Source organism: Erpetoichthys calabaricus, chromosome 2 (assembly GCF_900747795.2).
Source record: "Erpetoichthys calabaricus chromosome 2, fErpCal1.3, whole genome shotgun sequence".
Taxonomy (NCBI): Eukaryota; Metazoa; Chordata; class Cladistia; order Polypteriformes; family Polypteridae; genus Erpetoichthys; species Erpetoichthys calabaricus.
In genome coordinates, this window is record NC_041395.2 from 309,398,897 (window position 1) to 309,412,871 (window position 13,975).

A 13,975-nucleotide genomic window follows, 5' to 3' on the forward strand; every position below is an offset into this window, starting at 1 on the left:
TAAAATCAAATTATATCACTGTCAAGACTGGAATAACATTTCTTTCCCCAAAAGGATATGGTGATATACTACACAAGATGCACGATTTTATCTACCCTTCAGAAATCATGACAGTTTGTAAAAACAACATTTAATTCTTACCAAATAAGTAATAATTTGCAGAATATTGTATGCTATCACAGGAGAGAAGCAAACTAATTTTAGTTGGTGATCAATAATCCTCACCAAAATTGTTATTTGTTCTTATTTACACTTAACTGTAACATAAATGTTTTTACATATTTTATCATTGCATGAAGGCTAAATTTATTACTGTTTAAAATAACAGACTTTAACGACAAAAAAAGAATATACAGTATTACCTTAGTATAATGTACACTAAGCACAAAAATGCTAGGTAAAACAGAATACATTTCTCCTAAACACAGTGATGCTCCATTTGATCAAACAGCAATCTAAAATTGCAGATTTTCACTAAAAAAGACTTGACTAGTGATCAGTAAACTGGCTGATCATAAAATATTATTTTCAGCATCTGATTTTCTAACCTTTATAGTAATTTAGTTGTAATGCTCCTTTACGCAAGTTATTACGGTAGTTGAGCTAGTACACAGGATATCTTTTCTGGCTATGAACTTCCTGTAAACAGACAGCAGTAAGGCAGACTTTGGCAGAGAGAGAGAAAATTGGATTATTAGTGTTTACACTAAAGAAAGTGGAGCAATATACTGAGAAAAAGGAATTGCAACAATAAGACAGACAACATAAAGAGTATGGCCCAACCGCTAATATTGGTCAACGATATATCGGGCATATACTTGGTCTCTACATATGCATCGGTATCAGTTGATCTGGCACAGACATTATGATTCTGAAGCTCTCTGACACAGCCCACATTTATTATGTTATATTTCTAGTGTAAAAGACCTCTGTTTGAAAAGCTGCTCCCTTGACTGATATGCAAGAGGATAAGCTAATTTATTCTTAAAAATGTACTTGCTAAACAATTCCATGTGCTAACCTTCGCCTGCATTCATCAACCCTGGGACTGACTAACAATAAGGTAAAATTTTAGAAAGGATTCATAAAGTCACCCATTTACTTACTGTTCCACTTTAAGTTAATAATTTTCCTGTTAGAAGTTCTATATTACATATTTTTCTACATTGCCCCTACTGACAAAATGGCACCTGCACAGCCCTTAGTATGTATAAGGGTTTCATGCTGTAATTAAAATGTTCTTTGCTTCAAGGTCAGGCCTTTATCCATTGAGAAACAGGAGAAGTTTTACTTTCAAATAGGTGCCGATTACTATGGTTCAGTAATTGCTTAATAGAGCACTTTCACTGTGAGAGTTCGAAGATAAGAGTTCGTCTCTATTTCAGCATTCATTTGTGCAGTATATGTAATTCAGTCAGATTTTTAAACTGCTGTCTGTCAACTATCTAAAGAAGAAAGGTTTGGCTTTCTAAGACATGCAGAATTGACCCCATATTGGAACAATTACTTGATAAAGCAAGCTTTCCGTAAATAAATGCACACCAACCTGCTGTGTTCCCCAAAAACTAACTTGCAAACAGCTTGCACATGTTACTTCCACTCTTAAGGGAATCACACTTTATATCCAAAAAGAAAGATTTATAATCAATTGGTTGATTACCTTAACTCCAATAATTTATTTGAGATCTACCAATCTGGCTTTAGGCGTTATATTGGTGTTGAGACGACCCTCCTGAAAGTATTCAATGACATTTCTATTACTACTGACTCAGGTGGCGCTGCAGTCCTTGTCCTCCTTGACCTGTCCGCTGCCTTTGACACTACTGACCATGAGATACTGCTGTTGCAGCTTGAACAGCTTGTTGGGCTTAAGGGGGCTGCTCTTAACTGGTTCAGGTCATATCTAATTGGTAGACACTTTTCAGTGACTTTAAATTCCTCTTTTTCGTCTACTGCTCCTCTTAAATGTGGTGTTCCTCAGGGATCCATTTTGGGTCCTATTTTATTCTCTGTATACCTTCACCCTATTGGAGCTATTTTTAAGAAATTTAACATTTCTTTTCACTGCTATGCTGATGATACACAGGTTTATATTCCCAACTGCAACTCTGCAATGAATCAACTGCACAACTGTCTTTTTGAACTAAGATCCTGGATGGCTAATACATTTTCTTGATCTGAATAAAAATAAAACTGAGGTGCTTATAGTGGGCCCATCAGCTAAAGCCCAATTGGTCTTGGACCTCTTGGCTCTGTCTTTTGCAAACCTCAAGTCCGCAATCTTGGTGTTATTTTTGACAGTAACCTCTCTTTTGAGAAACAGATTAATTCTGTAGTTAAGAGTTGCTTTTTCCAGCTTCATCTTTTAGGTAAGATCAAGCCTTTTTTTTATCTTCTAGGGATCTTGAGAAAGCTACTCATGCTTTTATCTTTTCTTGCCTTGACTACTGAAACTCGCTGTATTCTGGGATTAGCAAATCCCTGATACGCAGGTCACAGTTGGTCCAGAATGCTGCCGCTCGCTTTCTGGTTGGGGCAAGAAAGTCCGATTCTGTTTCTCCAATATTAGCTTCTTTACACTGGCTGACTGTCAGTTTTCTAATTGATTTTAAAATTTTGTTGCTAGTTTTTAAATCTTTACATGGGCTTGGCTCCTGCCTATTTATCTGAATTGTGTGCTTTACACCAGCCATTTAGAGTGCTTAGATGTTCTGGTCAGTTGTCTCTTGCTGCTCCTCGCCTGTGGAACTCTTTACCTCATTACAAAAAGGAGCCGTCTACAATTGAACTGTTCAAAACAAGATTAAAGACTCATTTCTATTCACTTGCATTCTGTGACCTTCAGTAATACTGATGGTTTCTTCATTGTGATTATGTAATCTTACGTCTATGTATTATTTATTTTATTTCTATTTATGTTTTTTTATGTTAATTGTAAGTTTTTTTCTTCTTTTATTGTAAAGCACTTTGGCCAAAGCATTCCTGTTGTTTTAAATGTGCTATTAAATATATATATATTATATTATATTATATTATATATATATATATATATAAACTGACATTGACAAAAAGCTTCCAAAAATGTCTACTAGGACTTGTCAAATGAATAGTTGTTTCAACATGTACATCAAAGAAATCTTCATTTTATACATTATTACAAAGCCGATATCTAACTTTTACACACAGCTATAATGAGAAAAATGTCATGCAGCTTTTCTTTTTGTTTGTGGCACTGTTTGTATTACATGGTTGTTACTGGCTCTTTAAAATATGTGAGAAAAAACGTTTAGCAAGTATTATGACTTTCTTAGGTGAATGTATTTCAATTTAAAAATGTATATATACACACACAAGTCAATAAAATACAGAGTTAAGAAAGAAAGCTTACTCGTTTGCGGGCAGGGTGAAATTTTTCACTGGATCAAGTCACGACTCAGCTTGTGAGCAAAAGTGAGATCTGTTCGCTTTCAAACAGATTCTCACTCAGGACAACTGCCATTTTAAATGTCAACAAAATTTTCTAACTTTATGACTTATGATTAGTGAAGTTATTTAGTTTATGCTATTAAAATGCATTCAAATGCAACTTGCAATGGTTGCTTATCCCATTTTCAAGCATACTTTCTTAGCTTGTGGGAGTCTGGGAGATATTCTGGTTGTATAATAGTACATTAAATGGTATATATTACATGCAGTAATACAGATAAATACATTTCAATTTAATTAATTTCATTAACTCACACATCTCTCAGGATATACATGCGAGCAGCGATTCATTTATTCATTTATTAATCCCTTAAAATATATGCTGTGGTACAATTATGATTAAAAATTACTAAAACATTCAACTGTATGTATACTTATCTTTAAGGGAATCAATGTGTGAAAATATATACATTTTTGTACAAAATGGTGAAAACTACATTATTAAAAAAAAAAAAAAAAAGCTTTGTTTCACACTAGCATATTACAGAAGAAATTAGGTAATATGACAGCTTGTAACTATGAGAAGCATTTTATTTTCTTTAATGCCAAATGTATTATGGATAAATATTTTCTCTACATATATTATAACTTAAGAAAGTATATAGTTTAAGGTAATTTCATTTTAGTATTTCTTATGATCACTGTTAATAAAAAATGAATAGGCAATACCTGTGGTTTATAGTTCAATTATAAAAACAGCAAAGTAAACACTTTAAAATAAAACATTAGGCTTTGGAAATCGTAATTGTCAAATCCAGTAACATGATATCAGTGGTCGGTATTGGCCCTAAAAAAACCTGACTGGAGCTTCCCTCCTAAAAAATATTCAAAATAAACAGTGTGTAGTATGATTCATATCAACCGATTCTCAGTGAGTGATGTCTGCTTTCAGAGAAATGCAAAAAAGACAAAAAGTTAACAAGAAAATGTAGAGCTTGGCATATGCTTCATTAAACACTTTTTGTTTGGCCTTTCTGCAGGTGTATTAATGCAGATGATAAATCAGGGTTTACAGGAATTTATAGTTTTACCTTTGTGCAGAACTATCTATAGATTGTAAGTTTAATGAGACCTAATGAAAAAATAAATTAGCTGTTGAGATTATTTTTGTTAACCCATTACTGAACCTTTAAATGCCCGAAAGCCTTACCATTAATTGACACAGAAAGACGCCCATCTGCCGAGATACTAGTGACCACTGTAGCTTTTATTGCCTGGCCAAGCTTGAATAGCTTCTCAGGGTGCTTTAAATCCTAAAGAGAGAAATTTCACATAATATGATACATGTTAAACACAACATAAATACATTTACTGCCCACAAACAAATTCAAATGCATATTATTTAATCTTAGAAACCTGGCTTTTTATACTTTCCGATCTAACTCAAAACATCAGAGGGTGAAGTACCTCAGAAAACTGAAATGTACATTTTCAAGGAACTACTGTTACTGCAAAATCTGCCTGGTTTAAAGAAAATCAAATACAAATATCTGGGACATACTGCATATTATAGCAGTACATGATCAAGGAATAATTTTTTAATGTAATTTACACTCGGACAGTGTAATTTTAAAAACATTACTACCTATTAAAAGCTGAGCTGCCAACTGTGACAAGGAATATCAGGTTAGTTGAACTAATAACAATGTAACACTTTTATTGAGAGGGTAAAGGATCTGTTTGGAAAAGACAATAATGTACTTTAATAATAACAAAAAATGCTCAATTCCACCCTCACCACCCAGAACCCTCCAAGCCATTTAAAAGAATGTTGTTAAATTGTCTTGGGGGAAAAAATAAGTTCTAGCAAGAAGGGGCAGTCTCTCATCAGTCGGTCACCTAGGATCATTATCATCATCTCTGACTTTACTATACAAATCCTTTTAATATAATGAAACCAAATAACCTGATTTAATCAAATCCAGTTTCCATGAAGAGAACTTCAATATGAAATAAATAAGAGGCAGAATAGGATTTTATCAAAAGTGGGACCTGCTTTTGTGAATTTACCAGTGCAACAACACTGGACTTCAAAAATTCACACAGCAGTTCATCTCAATACAAATTAACTACTTAGGATTGAAGTACTGGGTAATACCAACCTTGGGTGACAAGGACATCAATAACAACTCAGCAGTTCCCCAAACTTTTCCAGTAATTTCAACATGAAGGCATCTGGAATAGCTGTTGTACTGGAAAAAAAAAGATAAAAAGAAAGCTGTCTAACATTTCATCTTGGCAAATGTTAAATTCAACATTCAAGATAGTCCAAGAGAAAGACAAGGAAATAACACAGGGAGAGGTGTTGACTGGCTGTTTACGTTTTTTTTTTTTTTTTTGCCAAGTGAAACCATTTAAAAACATAAAAAAATTATCATTCTTGGAATACTAAAGGAAAAATGTATGCAATACTAGAAAGATTTGCTTAACTTTGAATATGTCTCTATTGCTCAGAAACAGTTGTCTAACTTTTTTGTTTTGTTTTTTCTTTTGTGCACATCACTGCATTCACCTGATACACTGAAGATATAAGATGACAAAAAAAATACCAAAGTCTTTCACCAGTGCTTCATATCTGTTTGGTCAAAGTTAACCACACATTTTAACCTTAACCCAGTATGCTTCATAGCATACATGACTAAACTCGGGATTGCTAATGATTAGTAGGTGCTATTTAGTCATTGTCCTGCTAGACATTTATTTACTTTATGGTGCAGTGCATGGTGCAACAGTAGTCTAGCTCTATAAATTCATGAACATGTTCAAATTTACACAAAAGAAAACTAACTGTTTCAACTGCAATAATTAAAAGTAATGCATTAGCACAGTGGGGATAACGACATTCCTGTTTGTCTGAATTTTTCTTTAAGATACAATCATATACAAAGAATCATTTTATATGCTCAAAATGAAGTTCAAACTAAAGCTCTTCATCATATAATATAAAGTTTACAGCAGTACAGTTCCTTTGTAGACAGCATCACATTTCTAATGGCTGTTCTACATGTTTGTTGAACAGCTCCACAAAACCAAACAGTTTCCTTGTCCTTTTATAAACAAGCAAAATGTTTTTAGAGATCAGTGATGATAGCAGTGAAACATCCAATTTACCAGCTACTATCCAATATGTAAAGCAGCAGTAATAAAGAAAAATATTTATGAAGTAAATTAAAACACACAGGAGTCAAATATAAAACTCATACTCTATCTTTACTAGAACCAAACAACTCTGCCAAATACATGTGCCAACATATTAGACAAATGAAAGTCAAAACTGATTACATAAGAGTTTTAGAGGAGAAAAGCAGTGAATCCAACGTTGTACTCACACTAGGCATGTTTGTTCCATATCTTGCCCAAGCGCAACTGACACCATGCATGTCAAAATGATTTTACTTATTTTGTGGTTGTTTGGAGTCGTGTAGGGCAGATAACGCTCTACCCTCTCACAGATTTGTTGAGTGTGCAGAGCACCGTTTTTCTGTTAATTGCGTTGCACGTTATTAGAAAATTATTATGGAGACAAATGATGTTAAGGAATGAATTTGCAGCTTTTTGTACCAGCTACAATTCACATTCGTGTGTACTGTGAAAATAAAACCCGTGTTTAACTCAAATGGTATTGAATGCAATGGGAATCTTACTTGTTACATCATTGACGTCATGGATGTTTTCCGTGCTAGGGCACATTTAGCGATCACACTGTCCCTGAATGCTACTGAATGTGCTCAGGTCCACCTCTTCAAAGTGGGCAAGAGCATGGTACGGTTGGCCTGTCACAAAGCGATCATTCTAGTCAAATGGACTAGAATTTAAGGGGTTACATGCGGACAAACGTGCTTAGGCATAGAACGAATTGCCAGTGCGAGTGCACCCTAACCAAGCTTCAGGCCTTTGTTTTGCAAATGTATGACTGTAGTCTTGCTTTGTAACTGCTACTTTGAACTATGCATTTAAGAACAGGGACCTATTAAGAAACCCATAGTACACCTAAGCAAATTTTATTTTTCAATCTACTTTCTATGAACAATAACAGAAAATTAATGCAGCTTTACTATGCCACCTTAACACATATGTATTATCTTGATATGCAACCATTCTTCATTTTAGCAAAGTAAGACCCAAGCAAGACTCAGTACATGCTGCATCAACACAGCATGAGGTCTAGAAAAGAGGCAGATTCTAGCATCTCATCAAACTCAGTTTGGCAGAGCAGACCATTGCAAATGTCGCAGGAGCAGGTGGGGACAGTCTGAAGCTTTCCTTGAAGCTTTTTCCTGATTGACTATACTGTAAATGCCAAAGTATACTGATCAGTTCTTGATCCATTATGTGGACCTGACATTCTGTGGCATAACTATGACAGACTACATAAAAAATGCACATAAATTTTAGGAGTTAACAAAAACATTTGTTTGACCAACATAAAAACACAAGCAAAAAAAAAAAAAAAAAATTACAATGACCATTAATGTCTCTTAAATTGAAAACTAATTTTCCTAAAGTTTGTGTCGTAGGCTTGATGCAGTTATTGTGAGCAAGGGATATTCAACCTAAATATTTTTGACTTATTTAGTTGAAAACTTTCTGTTCCAATAGTTTTTGTTCACTTGAAAAATGGGGTGGTTTTATACTGTGTTCTATGTGGTTTAAAATATCGAGATGTAAATAGAGAATAAATGCTGAAACTCTGATCTCTTTTCATATTCATCTTTTGATCTCACACAGAAATAGGTCTTCAGTATACAGCAAAAAAAAAATATTTGGCTTTGTTGTTCCTATACTTTTGGAGGGGACTGTACTTCTATACATCAATATTAAATGTGATTATATTTTAAAAAGAAAACTTATATAATTGGATGGAGAGAGAGAGAGATGGCAGGACATAGGATACTGACATGAAAGAACTCAAATAGAGAGATAAAATGAAGCCTGGCATTGTTCTTGAGAGAAAAACTATAATGCATGGATAATGGGTAATAGTTATTCACTTTGGTGTACATTTACATTTATTTGCTTGGCAGACGCTTTTATCTAAAGTGACTTACAAAAGAGGTAAACATAATTGAGTGACATTAGGCTAGGGCCTGTTTGATCAGTAAGTATAGCAGGACAGGTAACAAAAGTTGATTAAGTGTAACACTTAAACATAAGACAGTCAAAGCACGGTCTTAAATATACATTAACCACATATAAAAATATATGCTTGTAAAAGCTAATAGAAATTTGTATATGACTATTTGTGGAATGATGTGATAAGCTGGTAGACCATTACATTTCTACTGGGATTATAGTATATTAAAATCAAGAATATTAAGTCTTTTGAGGCAGTTTTTTTCTCAAGAAACTTACTAACAATTACATTTTTAATTACTCAAATTGGAAGGAAAAGGTTTTGGAGGCTTGTGTGAAAACCTGTGCATTTATTTGGGCAGAGTAAAATATCAATGATCATAAATAAATTAATAAGAATGATTAAGAGAGAAGGAATGATGAGAGAAAGAGTACAAAAGGCCAAGTAGAAATAACAGTAAGAAATGACAACATGCTACAATAACAGGAAGACTTAAAATGAGTGAAAATGATAAAACAGAAAAAATTAATGTCAGCAGAGACACGACCAATATAGCCCCTTTCCAGCCAAAATACAAAAACAAAAATTACTGAACAAAAAGTCTGATGCTATTGTAAAATGCAAATCATTATTTTAATTCCTCACAGGTGGCGCAGTGGTAGTGCTGCTGCTTTGCAGTAAGGAGATTGTGGGTTTGCTTCCCGGGTCCTCCTTGTCAGGAGAGTGCTTAGAGTAGTGAGAAAAGCGCTATATAAACGTAAAGAATTAATTATTATTCTGGGGTGAGAATGAAAATATGAATATATATTTACATAAGGCACCAGCCAAAATTCAGAAGTAGCACAATAAAAGGGTTTATTTATCTCATTCAACTTTAAAAGCATCTGAGTAGCAATCAAACACTTTTTCAGAAACCAAAGTATCTAAAGAAGTAATCTCATCATCTGAACCCTGGCCCAGTTACTTTCCATGGGCTATTTTCAAATTCTTACTATATGAGCATGGGTTTCCTCCAGGTACTGGCATTCCTGCCCAATTCCTGTTTTACTACTAATTCTTCTGGAACAGGACCAGACATCCTGACCCCTTGCAAAAATGGGCAGTATTTTGTACTGTTACTTCAGTTACAGTCTCATGATGTACTGGATAACTGCAGGCAACTCATTTAACCTGTCTGTGCTCAATGGGTTAAAAAAATGATCTTGTAACTTCGTTAAAAAAATTATCTTCTAACTTGTCTTAGTTAGAAAATCAACCAATTATATAATACTGACAACCATATACCGTATTTACTCGTATACCATGCACCCTCATGTACGACGTGCACCCTAATTTTTACAAAGAAAATCCCGAAAAAAATTTGTCCTGTGTACAACGCACATTGTGGTTGTATAGGAAGAGTTTAGGGCACGTTTTCCGCAAAATGCCCTTCTGTTTTTGTTGCATGACGAAAGAGCGAGCGAACGAGCAAGAGAGAGCACGAGCGAACGAGCGAGAGAGAGAGAGAGAGAGAGAGAGAGAGAGAGCACGAGCAACAGAGAGAGAGCACGAGCGAACGAGCAAGAGAGAGAGAGAGAGAGAGAGAGAGCACAAGCGAACGAGCAAGAGAGAGCACGAGCAAACGAGCAAGAGAGAGCACGAGCAAGAGAGAGAGAGAGAGAGAGAAAGCACTAGCGAACGAGCAAGAGAGAGAGCGAGAGAGAGAGAGCACGAGCGAACGAGCAAGAGAGAGCACGAGCGAACGAGCAAGAGAGAGCACGAGCGAACGAGCAAGAGAGAGCACGAGCGAACGAGCAAGAGAGAGCACGAGCGAACGAGCAAGAGAGAACCCAAGCAGAAGTAGTAAACATTACACAAAAAAATTTCCTTGTGTATGACGCGCACCTGATTTTCTAATGCTAATTTTCGGGAAAAATATGTGCATGGTACACGGGTAAATACGGTAATACACAAGTTAAAAAAAAATAGACATTTGTATGAAAATCAAGCTAAACTGCAAAACTATTCAGTAATACTACACAGTCCTAAAATTTGGTGCTTAGTCCACGAGGCCCAAATTGTTACAACTAGATTAAGAAGGATGTTGGTACTGAATATCAAATTTAAGTAAATGAACAGCATTTTGTGTTTTTTTTGTCAAAGGGGGTTATTTGCAGCATTGCCAGCTGTTGAGATTGTGACCTACATGACTCTACATGAAAACTGATGAGAGTCCAATGTGTATGGATTCATTATTTGGATTAAGACAAGCAGCATAGAATGTTCATCATAAAGGCATGCAATGGTAAATTTCCTGGTAAGATTTGACAAGAAACAGATTAAAGAATTATTGTAAGTTAGTATTATTATTGACATCATATTAAATAAAACTATATTTGATTAAAAATGTAACAAGAAAAACTGCTGCATCATTTTCTGAGAGTCATGCTAGGATATAGGAAGGTACAACATTGAACATTGTAATCTGTGGCAGATCAAATGAAATTACACAAGACTGGATTTTAAATCTCTACTACTTAGGAAAAAAAAATACATAAAATTAAAAAAGTATGCTGCTGATCACAAGCTACCATGTAGTAATTTAATCTACTGATGATTGCCCTTTCTAACCTTTCCATTCAAAGGGATTTGATCATTATCTGTTTTAAATTGAAGTCATCTGGCTTTAATCAGAAATGATGGCAGCCCCTACGCATAACAAACACTAACATTACACACACACACACACACACACACGCAATATATTATATAATACACAGGACGTTCAAAACGTTTCCGCACTTTTATATTTTTGTTAGCTAGGGAAGACTAGTCTAACCTGTATTCATGGGGAGACTCTGTGGTATCATTCCTCCACCTGTATCATTAGTTTTGACAATTCTGTATGACCTTTACAGGTGGCAGTGATTTAAAAACTACCCTTTCCCTTGATTCTGGGGAGAGACTGGTCAAAGAATAAAAGCGGTATCACTCAGACCACTCCTGCTGAACTGTTGGGCCTGGCAATGGACGAAGATAATCTGTCTCAAACTGTTCCCACGCCATGTATATCACTGACATAAAAGGGTCATGTGGTGATGCAGTGTTACGTAGCGTAAGTCATGGTGACAACCCCGGATGCCCAGACCGTCGATGCCGCGGATGGATGCTCTACCCACTAAGGTCAACCTGGATTCTTTGAATACACTAAAATTTAAATTTAGGCAATCGCCTGCCTCCTTTAAAGGAGAACAATGGAATGATGATTCCCTTAAGTTTGCCAAAAATGCAGTTGTTTCAATAAATGGTCAATGTACCTCACTTCCCATGCGATCAAGGGCCCACTTTGTTATAGAAAATGACTTATTATATCCAACTTCCGTCGGGCTTTGGGACCAATATGATCAGGCTAGACCAGGGACTGCATTTTGTGACCTAAAGGAGGCCCTTATGTTGGCACCTATTCTAATGTCTCCTGACTTTTTGCTGCCTTTTATCCTCCAGACCGATGCTCCGGACACAGGAATTAGTGCCATACTGAGCCAAAGCGTCAATGGTGAACACCCTATCATGTTCCTAAGCTGGAAACTGCTAGACAGGGAAACCAGGAATGCAGCAGTGGAATGGGAGGCCTTGGTGATCAAATGGGCAGTAACGGAACTGTGGTACGGTCTCTTGGGCTGTGAGTTTACCCTTGTCATTGATCATGCCGCTCTGCAGTGGATGGCAGTGCACTAGGAGTCTAACCCGTGAGTCACCCGTTGGTTTTTGGACCTCCAACTTTACAAGTTTTCTGTCCTTTATTGTCTGGGTCCTCTCCAGGCCAACGCTGATGCTCTTTCTTGGGTTCATGACCTCTCAGTTTGTGCCGCCCAACCCGACAGGTCTGGGCTGAGGGGTTGGGTCATGACATGGGGATCAGTTTACTGGCTCAAATAGTGGTATCTGTCAGCCAGACTGAGGGTTAGCGCTCTCCCCTGGTCTTCTCTCCTCTTATTTCCCTGCAGCCCAGCCGAGGACCCTGACTATAGTGACATCACTACTGACCCACCCCTGGAGACATCACATCCGGCCAACCCATATGACATCATTTCCGCTACTCAGAATTCCTTTTCCTGCCACATCAGTTCTAGTTGTCCTGACTCCACCTCTTCGTCCTACCCACCATATTTATACAGCAGTCTCAGTTTGTTAGCCAGTTCCATTGTGAACTCCTCTTTCCTCTGCTGATTTTTCAGTATATGGAGTGGTCATCCCCAAAACGTTTTTTGTTCTGCTGCATGAAATGTTATCACAACAATAATAAATTTTATATTATTACTAGGTTACTAGGCAATCTAATATATTGTGGACTGCCATTTGACAATATCTATCATTCCATTTGTCCCAGCCAAAAAACAAAGAAAAAGAAAAAAGTGTATTTCAACACAAAAATGTTTCCTTGTGTGTATAAAACATCTGAATAATAAATGATTTTACTATAACCCATGTTATAATGTTATAGTAATATTTTACTATTACCCATAAATACTCCAATAAGGGTTTTCAACAATGTAATGACTGCTTGATCTCATGGTCTTTAAGCTAATTGGAACTTGTAATATAATTGTTGGGGATGCATGTAGTAGAACATGCATACTGCAATAAACTATATTCAAATTATTAATGAATTATGTTAAATTGGGAGCAATCAAAAACAAAGCTAACTGAAAATGGTTCAGAAAATTCCACTCCAGGATTCCTAAGTGTTCTTATTAGTATTAGTTTTCATTTCTGCTCTGAAGCTAGGGTACCACAAAAGCAAAACAGTTTTAATTTCTGAATAATATACAACTTAATGGTTAAACAAATAGTGTATAATACAGATTACAGATCTTTCAGTTCTTCAAGTGTTTACCTTTATCACAAAACAAACAACTTCAGTGCCGACCTCAAAGGTTTTAACGTCATCAATGAGAGGAATATCTTCAGGTTTCAGTTCACTGTTAATCTTGCTGCGCAACAAAAATATTTATTGAAAAACTAAAGTTATAGTATCAAAAATGAATTAAGATTACATATTTTAATATCTGAGTTTCATGCATATTATATAAATTAATTATTTCTTAGAATTAATACGTTGCTAAAAAAACAAAAAAAATACATTTCTTACTGCAGAATTTTGTAATTAGAATTCTAGTTTATTTTAATTAACATATACTTTATATGCCTAAATTTGCAAAATTTAAAACATGTATATAATATTGTCTGACTATAAAAAACCATTAGATTCTGGCAGATATGAATATCAGAGAGACTACAAAAAGTTCTAAGAAGTCTTACCTGGGTAGAACAGTCAACTCTGGCATTGTGAAAGTAAAATGCGGGTGTGTGATTGGTAAATGCCTAATATCATAAAAGAATAACAATTGCAGATTATCATAAACATTTATCCAA

At 35.4% G+C, this 13,975-nt stretch overlaps 2 protein-coding genes across 2 annotated transcripts in view; one reads left to right on the top strand and one right to left on the bottom strand.

Annotated features, from left to right (window-relative positions):
- The window catches only part of atp5md (ATP synthase membrane subunit k), a 550,207-nt gene that overhangs the window by 479,642 nt on the left and 56,590 nt on the right, over positions 1-13,975 (top strand). The gene's annotated exons all lie outside the window — the stretch shown is intronic.
- The window catches only part of pdcd11 (programmed cell death 11), an 81,472-nt gene that overhangs the window by 24,352 nt on the left and 43,145 nt on the right, over positions 1-13,975 (bottom strand). Inside the window, 4 exon segments of the mRNA XM_051922160.1 lie at positions 4,637-4,739; positions 5,589-5,678; positions 13,437-13,533; positions 13,862-13,924. Of these exon segments, the coding sequence (XP_051778120.1) occupies positions 4,637-4,739; positions 5,589-5,678; positions 13,437-13,533; positions 13,862-13,924 (353 nt within the window).